The sequence below is a fragment of the Girardinichthys multiradiatus genome, chromosome 23 (assembly GCF_021462225.1).
Source record: "Girardinichthys multiradiatus isolate DD_20200921_A chromosome 23, DD_fGirMul_XY1, whole genome shotgun sequence".
NCBI classification, from domain to species: Eukaryota; Metazoa; Chordata; class Actinopteri; order Cyprinodontiformes; family Goodeidae; genus Girardinichthys; species Girardinichthys multiradiatus.
In genome coordinates, this window is record NC_061815.1 from 34,164,735 (window position 1) to 34,178,159 (window position 13,425).

The 13,425-nt window shown below is 34.9% G+C and overlaps 2 protein-coding genes across 7 annotated transcripts; both read left to right on the forward strand.

Annotated features, from left to right (window-relative positions):
• The first annotated feature begins 1,384 nt into the window (after positions 1–1,384).
• Positions 1,385–3,073, forward strand: LOC124860081. The gene is made up of 3 exons (XM_047353056.1): positions 1,385–1,703; positions 1,784–2,140; positions 3,003–3,073. Exons 1-3 carry the CDS (start codon positions 1,403–1,405, stop codon positions 3,071–3,073), a joined length of 729 nt encoding a protein of 242 aa, XP_047209012.1. The 5' UTR covers positions 1,385–1,402.
• A 5,276-nt stretch (positions 3,074–8,349) lies between these two features.
• On the forward strand, positions 8,350–13,158 carry LOC124860736. 6 transcript variants are annotated; one of them, XM_047354274.1, is made up of 7 exons: positions 8,350–8,473; positions 11,552–11,627; positions 11,752–11,851; positions 11,947–12,318; positions 12,398–12,526; positions 12,622–12,677; positions 12,795–13,158. In XM_047354274.1, exons 2-7 carry the CDS (start codon positions 11,616–11,618, stop codon positions 12,915–12,917), a joined length of 792 nt encoding a protein of 263 aa, XP_047210230.1. In that variant the 5' UTR covers positions 8,350–8,473; positions 11,552–11,615; the 3' UTR covers positions 12,918–13,158. The 6 variants fall into 6 exon arrangements, with proteins under 6 accessions (XP_047210230.1, XP_047210228.1, XP_047210231.1 ...); XM_047354273.1 differs by lacking the exon at positions 8,350–8,473 and adding an exon at positions 11,379–11,458; XM_047354272.1 differs by having other exon boundaries at positions 11,552–11,851.
• Positions 13,159–13,425: the final 267 nt, after the last annotated feature.

Below are 13,425 nucleotides of genomic sequence, written 5' to 3' on the forward strand. Positions count from 1 at the left end.
AGTTTTTTTTTCTTAAAGTTTATAACAAAGTCTCAGTTTACATTTCCAAGGACAATTGATCCTAGTTTATTTTCCCTCCTATTAGTTAGCTCCCGCTCCCGTCTGCTCCCGTTCATTTTTTATCCTGTACCGTCCCAATCACGGGATCTTTACTGATGCTGTCTCCCGTCCCGCGGGTTTCCCGTGGGAATCCCGTGACCCATGGGACTCCCGAAAAAATGTCAGCCTCTACCGCACACTTAAACCCACAGGTGTTTAGATTTTTGTGTCAACAGATACACAGATGTTCTCTATTGAGCTTCAATTACCACTAAATACATCTTGCATTCATTACTATTGTGCACTTTTTGGTAACAATGCTGTTATCTTTTATGTTTTTGCAGGTGTAGAAGCAATCTTCAATGGGTTTTATTTTGTAATCTCTACATCCTTCTTTCTCTGTTCCATTCTTTTCTCCTTGTCTCTCTTTTTCCTTTTTGCCCCACCTCTTTCTCTCTTTCTTGCTTCATTTCCATCTCCATGTCAATAACAATTTAAATAATCCAAAAGCAGTTTCTAATAAAGTTTCTTTTATAAATATCGAGCAGAGAATTATGACGTCAGCCGTAATGCTCCACTTGTGAAAGTAAATCTGTTTCTGCTTCTTTTTGGCACTCGGACAACAATTCTGGGTGCTATTCTGCCAGACAGGAGATGGTAAAAAAATAAAATAAATAAACATATAAATAAAATATAATAACAAATATCATAAAATACACAAAATGTACCTCATCTCTAAGTTTTAGTTGTTTTTTTGTTGAAAAAATGTTAGAAAACTGTAAACACGTCACAGAATGTGTGTGCGTAGTTCTGTAAATACTTAGTCCTCCAAAGGATAAGGGTATATTAAGCACAATTTCACCACACAGATTATCCATATTCTCTGAACTGAAGACAAAAGCATGCTTAAGGTAGTGCCATGGTTACAGTGACTTAGTGAGGGAAACCCAACATGAAAGACGAAACAACAGTGTGATGTTTGTGTTTTGTGTTTTGGGTGGAAAACTAGTTTTTATTTCCACTGTGGTAGTAGAATAAAAAACAACATCAGAAATAACCAATCAGGTTGTCTTAAATTTGTCCCCGCCCTCTTTATATGGTTACCTTAAGATGAATCCTTTACGATGAGGACAACAATGTGTTCTTACATAAATGAAGCTTGAAGTTGGTTATTGAGAAGATGGTTATATTTTTTTACTTTCTGCTGATTGTTGGAGTTGGACGTAAGTGTAAAAAGTCAGTTATTTCTAACTCTTCTGCACATGAGTTTCCCTATATTCAGGTATGTTATATGACTGCTGGAGTTGATTGTTTTTTTGTTTTTTCCTTTTAAGGCTGCAAAGATGGTTTGACATTAGAAAAAATGGTTTCTGTTGGAGCTGATGTGACCCTGTCTTGTCCACGCCTGAACTCTGATATTGATGCAAACTTGTTTTGGATCAGATTTATTCCTGGAAGCTGGCCGGAATTTCTGGGAGGAACATATTCCTTTGATTTTGAAAATAATGATAATGAGATTACCCATATCAAAGCAAAACAAGCACCAGAAACCTTTCGCCTGTATATTAGTAAAGTTAAGGAAAGTGACGCTGGCCTGTACTACTGTATAAAAGTTGAGGTGCTCATCCTGACATTCTTGAAAGGAGAGTTTTTAAGAATTAAAGGTAAATAAAAGTACATTTAAAATTATCTGTTTGTTGAAGAAATAAAATAAAGGTTTTGTGTAACAAATTCTGTTTTCCAGGAACAGAACCGAACATCACTGCCATCATCCAACACCCTCTACCTGATATAGTCCATCCAGGAAACCCAGTTTCTCTACGGTGTTCAGTCCTCTTTAACTCTCAAGATAAAACTTCTCCAATGGATCATAGGGTGTACTGGTTCCAAGCTGGATCAAATAAGTCTTATCCCAGTTTCATTTATGCTCATGGAAACCATGGTAATGAATGCAAGAACAGTCCTGAGGATCATTCTGGACGAAAGTGTGTCTACAACTTCTCTAAGAACGTCAGTGCTTCTGATGCTGGGACTTATTATTGTGCTGTGGCCTCCTGTGGAGTGGTACTGTTTGGTAATGGAACAAAACTGGACATAGAAGGTAAATGCAAAGCTTTTAAACAGATATGAAGAAGATGTACAGTCATATTCAATAAATTACAATAAGTGTTCTGATGAAGTTTACTTGTAAGATTAAAAGTACCTTTTCAAAATAACAATCTTCAAGCATGTATTAAACACTTACATTAAGCCATCTTTTCTGTATTAAATGTTTTTTATTAATATGATTATAGATATTTTAATCTATAAAGTCATGTGTTTGTTAGCTGCAAGCCAAAAATCATCACAATTAACAGCAATAAAGATTTTAAAACACCAGTCTACATGTATTTATTCTATTTAAAGTGTTTCATTTAATGAATTTAATAACTGAAAGGAAATTTTCAGTGAATAGCTAATTTATTGAATATGACTTTTGAATGTGGAAGAAATCTTCATTGATTTTTTTCTGTTTTTCTATTTTGTAATAAAAGTTCATTATTGGCTCTTTTTTCCTTTTCAGGATCTAACAAGTGGGATATGCAGAAGACAAATACAGCTTTTATTCTGTTATGTGCTCTTTTGATGGCAAATGTGGTTGTCATATTCATTCTCATTTACATCATCAGGAAGAAAGCTTGTCACTGTTCCAATGGTAACTCATCATGCATCTGTATCACTAACATTGTATAAAAATAGTTGTCATGACTTATCTTTAACATCTCTGTTGCATCATAAACAGATGCTGTAAGAGGCCATGATGACCAGCAAATTCAACAGGTACATTTAATAGATGTTCAAGCATTATTAGCTGCACATATGCTTTTAATTTGTGACTTTTCACCGTATTCTTCCATAAATGTAATCTTTCCTCAGAGAGATGAGGTCTCGCTGGTTTACACTGCTCCCACATTCACCAACAGGAAAGATCCCAAATCGAAGAGAGGACACAAAGAAAAATCAGAGGCAGTCTACAATGGTGTCAGTGGATTAGGGATTAATAATTCCGTAAATCTAATTATTGTTGGAAATGTTAGGTAATGTCTTTTTTTAACACACTGAAACAGCATATGAGCTAGGCTCAATGTGAAAAATGTACATTGATGAAAACTTTAAGTCGTGTGTAAATACAGCTGTATGGCTTTCATTTCTTATTGCTTATCTCAGCAAAATATTTTTTTTCATAATTTTTTATGTTGAAAAATGAATAAATTCAAACAGTAATCCTAACCTCTGATACCGTGCACAGGGTACCAGTTATTCCATATTTTAAAAAAGAATGATTGAAATATAAAGCGGCTGATTTCTTTGCTGTTGGTAATTAAAATAAATTATTATGTAAAAAGTATTGTGGTTTTGGTAGAATTTTGTTAAATATTATTAAATATGACATTTAAGTTTTCTTATGCAAAGTATTTTTTTCTTGTACATTTTGACTTAAATGAAAACCTTCTGACATTGACATCCAAAAGATTCCATAGTTTAATATACAGTCATATTCAATAGATTAGAATTTGTCTTCCAATTAAAAGTACCTTTTGAAAATAACTTTTAAGCACGAAAGATAGTTTTAATAATCCCACATTTCTGTATTAAAATGCTTTTATTGGTCTGATGTAATGTTCTACTATTAAATGTGTTGTCATTACGTAAAGAAAAGCATTACAATTCACAGAAATAGGTTTGATAAACTTAAATTCCTAGTTAATAGCTACTAAAAAAGTAGTAGTCATTTAATTTCAAAGAATAGTCTTCTGATAAAAAAGAGGTAGATTATTTGCTTCCTTCACAATGTGATGTTTTGAGTGGAAGACAGAAGTTCAGATCATAGTAAAATAGTTGAAGTGGGTTTGTAATGTTATTTATTCATGTTTTCTAAGTACATGTGTTACCATGTTAAACATCAATACAGGCAGAAGAAAAAATGAAGTGAAGCAGCATCCTCATCAGATGCTGTAGGACTGACAAGAGCATTAAATATGTAGAAAATAAAGATTTATTTTCTTTCTCTAAGAAATGTAAAATTCTTTTTAATCTTCATGGCCTATATGTTGGTTTTTTTATACATCCCCCTTGGTTGCTTGGTTTAGGGATGTGTCATCTTGATTAGTTAAATCCTTTGATATAAGTTTGATGAATTTCTTTCAACCTGCAAAGCTGATTTACATTTCTACCAGCAACTCTTCCACTTAGCATTTTGACATCCCTCGGTGATGCTGAAGTCATTGAAATTATGCAAGTAAGATACCAGTCTCTAAAGCACTTTATATCTGACAGTATAAGTCAAAGCAGATGCTCCTCAGAGCTGAAAACCTTTTGGTGGCCTGCAGGGGGCAACTGTGGTCAGCAAGAAAAGAAGTCATTCAGATGCTGATTAGGTTGTGCTTCGTGTTAATTTTTTTAAATTTTTTGTTCAAGTTTATGTTATCTTAATTTAAGGCCTCAATCGCATATTTAAATTGTTCTTTAATACAGAATTACATTAATTTCATTATGTTTCAAATTATTAAAGAAGCAACTTAATCCAAAACATTACATATGCTTTAGATTTACTTAACCCTTTGACTAAAATAAGCACCACAGTGGCTACGTTCAGTTTCAACAAATCACAACTTAGCCCTATTGTTCTGTATGTATAACTGCTAGACCAAGCGTCTGCAACCTTTACAATCCAGAGAGCCATTTTACCCTTCAGACCAGCTAAACAAAATTCGTTTAGAGCCACACATGTTACATAACCTCATAATGTTTGATAAATATCTGCTATAGTAAATGTTTCATTTTTATGAACTGCAATTTCCTTTAATTGTTAGGTTTTAAAATAAAGAAAAACATACACTTTTTGCAAAAAAAAAAAAAAAAGGGGATGATACCTTTTTTTCAATTGGATGTTATTTTTTGAAAATTATGTAAAAATATCTAAAAAAAACATTACTGGGACTTTAAGCTGAACAAAAAAGTGAAAAAACAGGAAATACTGCTAAAACCTGTATTGGTTATTATATCTATATTTAAAAACATTAGTTGATTCTTTATTATTTTTAGCAAAGTTGTTAAGAGCCCTTCTGGAAGGTCCAAAGAGCCTCTGGAGCCAGAGGTTGCAAACCCCATGCTAGACTGACAAATAGCTAGACTTATAGTGCTTTCTTACCCAAATATATCTGGTTTTAGATCATTTTGACTTTTTGATTTGACATTACATTAAAATGAGATTTTTTTTATGATCTACTAAGATAGCTATTGCTATTAATTGTTACATCTAGCAGAGGCTTATTTGTCCATCACAACTTCTTTTTTATTTTAATGGTAGAAAAAAAAATATATATATACTTAAAGAACACAATGTTTTTTTTCTCATATGAATTAAAATCTATATTTGTGTAGCTTAAGGGGGCTTACATGTTACAAGAACAGGCAGTGGCACAATGAACAGCCACAGTGACAATGAGAAACTGTGGTTCCCTGCTTCTTTGCCCTTTGACCAACTGCTGAAGGTGTTTACTCAGAACAGGCCTCTCTATGAGCATCAACCGGATACAAACTCTGTGGGCTGCAATAGGCCTGAGGAGGGTGAATCAAGTCAAGCAAAGTGAAATGATGGGTATTATATGCTAACAAACTGAATATACAAATATCCTTTTTTCTTAAAGCACAACAATCTATTATTACTATTATTTAAATATTAAATGATGAATTGCTATTTTTTACCTACACCTAATTCATTTTTCATGGTAATTTATTGTTTCATTATTAAGCATGCTACAAGTTTGTCAGTGCACCAACTGCTGCACATATTGCAGAAGCCACAGGAGAAAATTAGCAAGCGCCCATCCTTTGTGGGTTCAACTGCTTTGTAATTTTTTCTTATGTAAGTATAAGTTTGAGTAATTGAAGTGTATATATATATATATAAGAGGAGTATATGGTCTGCTTTTAAGATAAAAGCAGGAAGTGAGACAGGAAGAAAGGCCCCTTTGTTTTCTCACCCCTGTTTGAGAGCCAAACCACAGCGGTGCAAAAGTTTCCATGCATCGTTTGTTTCTTAGCAGGCAGTGTATATTTGTTAGCTTATCATGCCCTGTCTAAGTTAAAAAAATGTGCAAGCTAAGACAAGAACAAAAAATCATACTCAATAAACGTAGGATGATCTTTCCTATAATGAGACATCTTAAATGTGGCTCCTCTAATTGTAATCACCAATGAATTGTTCATATAACAGCTGGGAATACTGTAATATTCGGGGTATACTTTATTTATAGGAGTATGTGAGCTTTGTAAAAATGTTAAATGTTGTCTTTTTTGTCCAGTGAACCTTAATTGAGCCTTAAAGCAACAAAGGGTTGAGAGATCTGTATCTTCCAACACACAAGTCCTCAGCTACTGTCACACAATAGAAGCTGTGGTTTTGCGATGCTAAGTTACTCTGTTGTCAGGCCAATATATTTTTTGGCTTGTGGTCAACAATATGTTGACCCAGTTTATGGCCGCAAACCAAAATGTTCCAGTCAGAAACTGCAGTGTAAATCTTAAGGTGATTGTCTGTTATTGGTCTTCATGAATGATTTATGCAGACTTGTTGCAACAGTAGCAGTAGCACCAACTCTTTTTTTAAGCTATAATTAACAAAAAATTAAATAATACAAAGGATGTCCTTTGTATACAAAGGATACATTTTTAACCGATGGCTATTGGAGTCCCTGATGAAACTCAAATTATGATGCCTGCTGTTAGTCATCTGTCTGTGATGTCGTCAGCTGCACTAAATCCAAACCATGTGATGATGTGTTGCACAGCTGTTTTTTTTACATTCACTGAATATTTTCATGTGTACACATGTACTGTGTTTTAGGCCAGGCAGATTATTTTATTGACCTAATGAATCTTGGGGCTTTCAGAACAGTCAGAGTGTTTTTTCCCCTTTGCAATGACTTTCGTTCTGTTGGTGCGTTCACACCGAACGCGGATTCTGTGATAGGAGCGGCCGATTTACATGTTATCCCTATTTAGAGGCGTGTTCAGGAGCGGAGCGGCGCGGTGCGAAGGAGACGGAGAACGCGGCGTGGAAGGCGCGCCGAGCGAAGCGGAAGCAGAGCAATGGACGAGTTGAAAAATCTGAATTTTTTTCCTAAATTCTCGTCGCGTCAACCAATCAGGGACTGGATGTGGCTGTGACGTAGGGTGAAAGACTGCAGCAGAGAAGAAGCGGTTGTCAGTGAAGATGGAGGACCAGATCATAGTGGAGGTGTGCGGCAAGCCAGAGTTGTATGACTCAACTAATTACTTTTACCGAGACAAGTACAGAAAGGACCTGGTTATGTTTAGGCACACATATCTTATATTTAGGAGATGTGGACATTAAAAATCGGCGGTTTTTTTATTGAGCTGAGATTTATTTACTCACCGAAGACAGATGGTTGGGACAAAATTCTAGTTACAGATACATCAACATTGTTTGGCATTGAAATAAACTTCAATGTTGTTTTAGACTACACTTCTGTATTAGCTGATCCTAATTATAGAGTCAGACCACAAAGGCCAATTTCATCAATACTATATATTTGATTTAAATTAGTGAATTAAAAACATTTTTGCCACAATTACAACTAAATATCAAAATTACAAGGCTGAAATAGTGAAAAAGTTTCTATTTTGCTGAATATGGCAGTAGTTATGCCGTGCTGCTCTTCTACTGTTTATTTTTATTTTTCACTTCTTACAGAGACATGTACCCAATACTAATTATACATTTCTAATTACAGAAATACAGATTTCTTGTGTTTCAGATTTTTGTCACACTTACATATTTATGATCCTCAAACTAATTTCGTAATCAAAAATAATCTGCAAATATAAGAAAATTCAGTTTTGAAGTGATAATTACATTTATTACGAGAAAATAGTGTCACAGTGTGTGTTTTTGGTTTGGTATTTGTTTACGTTTAGTCTGGTGTTTTTCTGCTCTAAGTATGGTTAAGTCTTGAGTCCTCATTTCTGGTGTTTTATTTTCTAGGTTCTGTTCTGGTAACTGTGTTATTAGTTGTATTCTTAGATCTGTTATCTTCCCTTGTTCTGGTCCCTTGGGTTTGGTTACTGTTTGTCTTGTCGGACTCCTCATGTTCTCGTTTATCCCTATCTGATGCACCTGCCCCTCTGTCTTCCTGCTCGCCTGTTCCCCACCTGTGTCTGTTTTCTCTGATTACCTGCCCTATTGTTTCATGTTCACCTTTGTCTGCATTTAAGTTTGTCTTTGTCGTTTGTTCCATGCGGTGTCGTTAGTCTTCCTTAGTCTATCTGTTCTTGCTAGGTTTAAGTTTATGCTGCGATCCAGAAACCAGGACTGTTTTGTTCATGAACTCTGTTGCCTGGATCTCTGGTTAAACCTGCACTGGCAATTGTAAGTTGGCTTTCCTTATTAAAGAGTGTTAATCTCTCCAACTATCTCCGCTCATCTTGCACCTTTGGTCCACCCATCAATGGAAATTATGACAAATGGCTGTACAAACCAACCTGGCTCTATGTGAGAATTGCCAGGTATTGCCCCTAAGTATTTTCTTGTGAAGAGAAGAGTCCAAGGTTCCATCAATTATAACAAGCAATGAATTAAAACCATTTACTTACTGACCTTTTGATGTTCTTTTCTAGTGTTGTATTAGTGCTACATCAGTAATGGGACAAACACCTTCCAAAGCTTTGCACTTTTCCCAAAGGTCATGGGGGTCATTTAGATGTTTGGAGGGTTTTTTTTTTTTCAAAATATGAGATCTGCATTTGAGTTATTTTTGGACAGCAGTGGTTTTTGCCTTGCATCCAATTTTTTCCAGTACCTTTCTAATAGTAAATCATGAACCCTGATCTTAACTGAGGCAAATGAGGCCTGCAGTGCTTTAGATGTTGTTCTGGGTACTTGTCTGGTCTCCTAGATATGTCATTATTGCTTTTGGACTAGATTTGTTTAGCAAGCCACACCTAGGAAGGTTCATCACTGTTCCATATTTTCTCAATTGGTGAATATTTGCTCTCACTGTGGTTTGCTGGAGTCCTAAAGCCTTAGAAATGGCTTGATGACCTGACATATTTAACTGTGATACAAAGCAAAAACAGAATAAATCTGTAATGGGGGAAACTTTGTCATGGCACTTTATGGCCAGTATCACACAGACCTACAATCCATTAATCACGTAAAGACACATGCAAAAACAACTATACTTATATTTATGTGCAAACTACTTCTACCCATTATGATCAAAGCTATTTACTTTCAGCAATACTATTTAGTCAACATAAATTAAGTATCTTCTCAGTGTTCCCCTGTTAGTTCTGAGATATCTGGGCTGTTAAACAAGTCAGGTTGTCTAGGCATTGTCTCATCTCTACTCTGTTCCAGTGTTTACTAAAGAACTGGATTTTTCTAAACCTGTTTAGTTAACCTAAAATTTTCTCACATTGACAAAAATATTGTGAGGTGTAGTAATGATGCTGGCACCACAACAAACTACCCTAACCACAACTAACTACTACTACAATCAATGAAGAGTCATAACATTGTCATGTTTAGGTGTTTTGTAGAACCTAAAAGGCAGATAAAAGTTACTGAAAGTCTTACAATCTCTTATGGATTCTGTTAAGGCTGAAAACTGGAGGCAACACGAAATGAGAAACACCATTGGACAAATAGGTCAACTGACATGGAAAGATGGCAATAGTCAAAAGAGGCTGTAGCAAAGAATGAGATGATCCAGGGGGTATGCATACCCTGATAGGGGTTAGTTGAAATAGGTGGGACTGGTTAATGTGAAACAGCTAAGAGGGACCAATGACACTGACGCATTTGAGTTAAACTAAAGATGGGAACAGAAGAACAGGGAAACAGAAACTGGTGGACATAAACTAAACACACAAAATAGGAAAACAAAATAGTAATCCAATGAACAAAATAAACACCAATTGGCTTAAAAGCTATCACTAACACAAAAACCTACATAAAACATGGTGGAGCCTCTAAATGTAAAAGCAAACAAATTATTCCAATTGCTAATAGAGTGCAATGTGGAAAAAGAAAAGCTTCTTTGTACATCGACACTGAAACAAAGTCTCACGCAGTATAGCTCTGTACAAGAACAATGTTATGACATTTTTCCTGCCATTTTTGGAACACAGGCAGAAGCAGGTATCTATAGAGCAAGAAAACAGGATGCAACTCCTGCCTGTTCTATTGGCAGACTGGATGTAAAAAGTGTGTTCTCTGAAGTCCTAATTGATGTGGTTTCTTCTTCCAAAAACACTATTCTTTTTCCTCCAGGTCTCATTTGTCTACATCTTGCCAGCCACAACTCCTCAAACAGGAGGGTGTGCCACAGAAACTGTAGTGTTTACTTCATTTATTAACTCAATAATATTTTACCATACAAAGCTTCTACTAGTATTATACAGGATTAATGCCTCTGGGATGCTCAAAATGTTTATTTTGCAGGACATATTTTACCCTAGGATGTAGGAGAGTTATTACTCCTTTACATTTTTATTTACTGCATCTTCAAACTAATTAAATTTGTACAAAATTCAAAGCTCATACGGCCATGACACATTAGGGCAAGTCCCTTGTGTCATCCTTATGAGGAGCTGCGTCAGCTTATTACACAGACCAAACGTTAATGGAAAAAAACATCAGCATGTCAAGAAAAACAATCTGAGGAAACAGTTAGTCAAAGGAAGACTGCAGAAATTCAGTCTGCATCCAGGCAGCCTTCTATTAGGTAAAAAGTCTTTAGATAGAGGTTCTTTTAGCCAGCGGAAAAGTGAATTTCAGAAGTAAATATTTTGAATGAAACTGTTTTGTTAATGGGGTGTATGACTTGTTATCACTATACGCTTTATAATTTAGTTTGCATGAGGTTGCAGACTGAATTAATTTATGTTTGAAAAACTATCTTTCTGACAAACTGTTAAAATCCTTTTGTTGAGCTTTTTTGTACTTTAGAATATTCTTGTTTACACTTAAATTGAATAAACCTGAAATGAAACTAATCTAAATGCCATGAGAGCATAAACTGAGCTTTTGTGCTTTTTTTAACCATCTCTGACAGAAACCACAGTCACAATCTACTATGAGATGACAGCTGCTTAATCTTGTTTTGTGTTTTGTGCATTTGTGTCTGAGAAATGGCTCATCTTATTTCCATTGTGGTGCAAAAGTAAAAGGGCAACCGGATTCCTCTACATCTAAACCAATCATTTTACTCTCAAACTGTCTCCTCCCAGTTTATATGGTTCCATTTAGGTGAATCAAAACTAATAAGGTCACAGAATCAAAGTAGTCATCTGTTGGATTACTAGAAAATGATGTTTATAATTTATTTAATGATGATGCTCAAAGATGGATGTAAGTTAACTCTTCAGATTTAATCCAGATGTGCATTTTTTTTCTTCATGTTTCTGTATCTGCTGTGTTACTGATTATTTAATGGTTCTTCAGGTTGTCAAGAATTTCCAACTATTGAAACAAAGGCTGTTTATGTTGGAGATCTTGTGAAGTTGGCATGCTCACGCAGGTCTGCTGGAGATATAGTTTGGATGAAGATCAATTCTGAAAATACTCCTGAAATTCTTGGACAAACTGAGAATATGTATCGTCCTATTAAAGTTTGGCAAGATGTTGGATTACTTGTTTTGCAGATCATGAAAGCCAGGCTAATTGATTCTGGATTTTATTTATGTCAGAGAAACTATAAAGGAAACAAGACGTTTTTAAATCTAACATACCTGAGAGTTAAAGGTAAGTTAATAGAAAAATGCAATAATTTAAGTTTTCTTTGTAAATGTTTCCAAGCTTTTTCTAGTGTTTTTTAAAAATTGTGGTTTTATTTCTAGACTCTGCTGTCACCACCGTCTCCACACCTGCTCCACCCCAGCTCCACAACTCTGTGACTCTCTATTGTTCAGCCTTGCATCACCCCCGAAATAAATCATGTCCTGGAGATGAGAATTTGCTCTGTTTTAGAGCTGAATCAAATCAAACTCTTCCAGGTTTAAACTACACTGACAATGATGAGGAAGACAGATTCAAATTTAACTCTGAAGGATGTTTCTACAGCTATTTCAAGAACACCAGCTTGTCTGGTGCTCAGATGTATCACTGTGCTGTGGCAAAGCATAACAAGAACCTGTCTGGAGGAAAATCAAACCCTGTGGCAAAGCATGACAATAATATATTTGGAGAAAAATCAAACTCTGACACTAAAGGTAAGTTATTTTTCACAACACTGAAAGTGAAAAATTAAATGACTGACTTTCATAACTTCCTTTCTGTATATCACATCAGGAAATTCAAGTAATTATAATACAGTTCTCTGTCTGCTGAGCGCTGCTTTGGCTATCTGTCTGGTTGTTATAGCCTTCCTCATATACTTCACCATTCAAGTTAATAAAAAGTTAAATGATTGTAGCAATGGTAAGTTGTCACTCAAACACTAACATATCAAAAAAGATGGGAAAGCTTGAGATATCATCTCGCATGAATGTTTTTTGTTTTTTTCTCCAACGTAGCTACAGTTGCTCTGCAAGCACATGAACCAATGAAAGAAAATCAAGAAGGTCAGAAGGTAATACTAAACAAGAAATATATCTGGATATAAGGACGTTTAATTATGTGTTTTTATGTAAACTGGGTCTAATTTTTCTATCTCCTTATTCACATGAGGACTTGGTTTATTCATCAGTTTCCACAAGAAGAAAAACCAGCAGAAAAAGGACTGGGGACGCAATGTCTGAAGTACAAGATGTCATCTACACTGAAGTCAATATTCTTGTGCTCTAAAAAGGCTAAGCTAATTGTTATCTAAAGACCAAGTTTAAAATGCACTTTATTGTTTTTAGAAGACTATAATTTTATATATATATATATATATATATATATATATATATATATATATATATGAATATTTTGCATGTTTGTACTTTGAAACTCATGGTATTCTCTACTTATTTGCTTAAAAGGAAGTTAAAGTTCTATTATGTGCCTCTCAAGTAGATGCATGTACATTTACTAGCTCTTAGGTAAAAAACATCAATAAAAAGTAATTTTTATCTGTGTGTTCCTTTCAATCTATTATATAAGTGTGGAGGAAGTTTGGAAAACCTTTCTTTCTAATTTATATTTTGTAGTTTTGAAGCCTTTCTTATAAGCAGCTCCGTAAACACCTTGGAAGTCTCAACCTCATCTATACTGTTCCCAAACCTTGATTCGCTTCAGTTTTAGCCACTGTGTTGTTTGTCTGCTTGGTATAATTGTCGTGATTGATGATCCAATTTCAGTCAAGCTTCAGCCATAAACCTTTTCATGGTTACTTT

Bases quoted from the DNA above. Each gene is read 5' to 3' on its own strand.
- LOC124860081 (XM_047353056.1), top strand. From the start codon at position 1,403: ATGGTTTCTGTTGGAGCTGATGTGACCCTGTCTTGTCCACGCCTGAAC. The intron at 1,704-1,783 runs GTAAATAAAAGT...TCTGTTTTCCAG, and splicing joins AGAGTTTTTAAGAATTAAAG to GAACAGAACCGAACATCACT. The intron at 2,141-3,002 runs GTAAATGCAAAG...ATTCACCAACAG, and splicing joins AACAAAACTGGACATAGAAG to GAAAGATCCCAAATCGAAGA.
- LOC124860736 (XM_047354270.1), top strand. From the start codon at position 11,416: ATGATGTTTATAATTTATTTAATGATGATGCTCAAAGATGGAT. The intron at 11,459-11,551 runs GTAAGTTAACTC...ATGGTTCTTCAG, and splicing joins GATGATGCTCAAAGATGGAT to GTTGTCAAGAATTTCCAACT. The intron at 11,852-11,946 runs GTAAGTTAATAG...TTTTATTTCTAG, and splicing joins AACATACCTGAGAGTTAAAG to ACTCTGCTGTCACCACCGTC.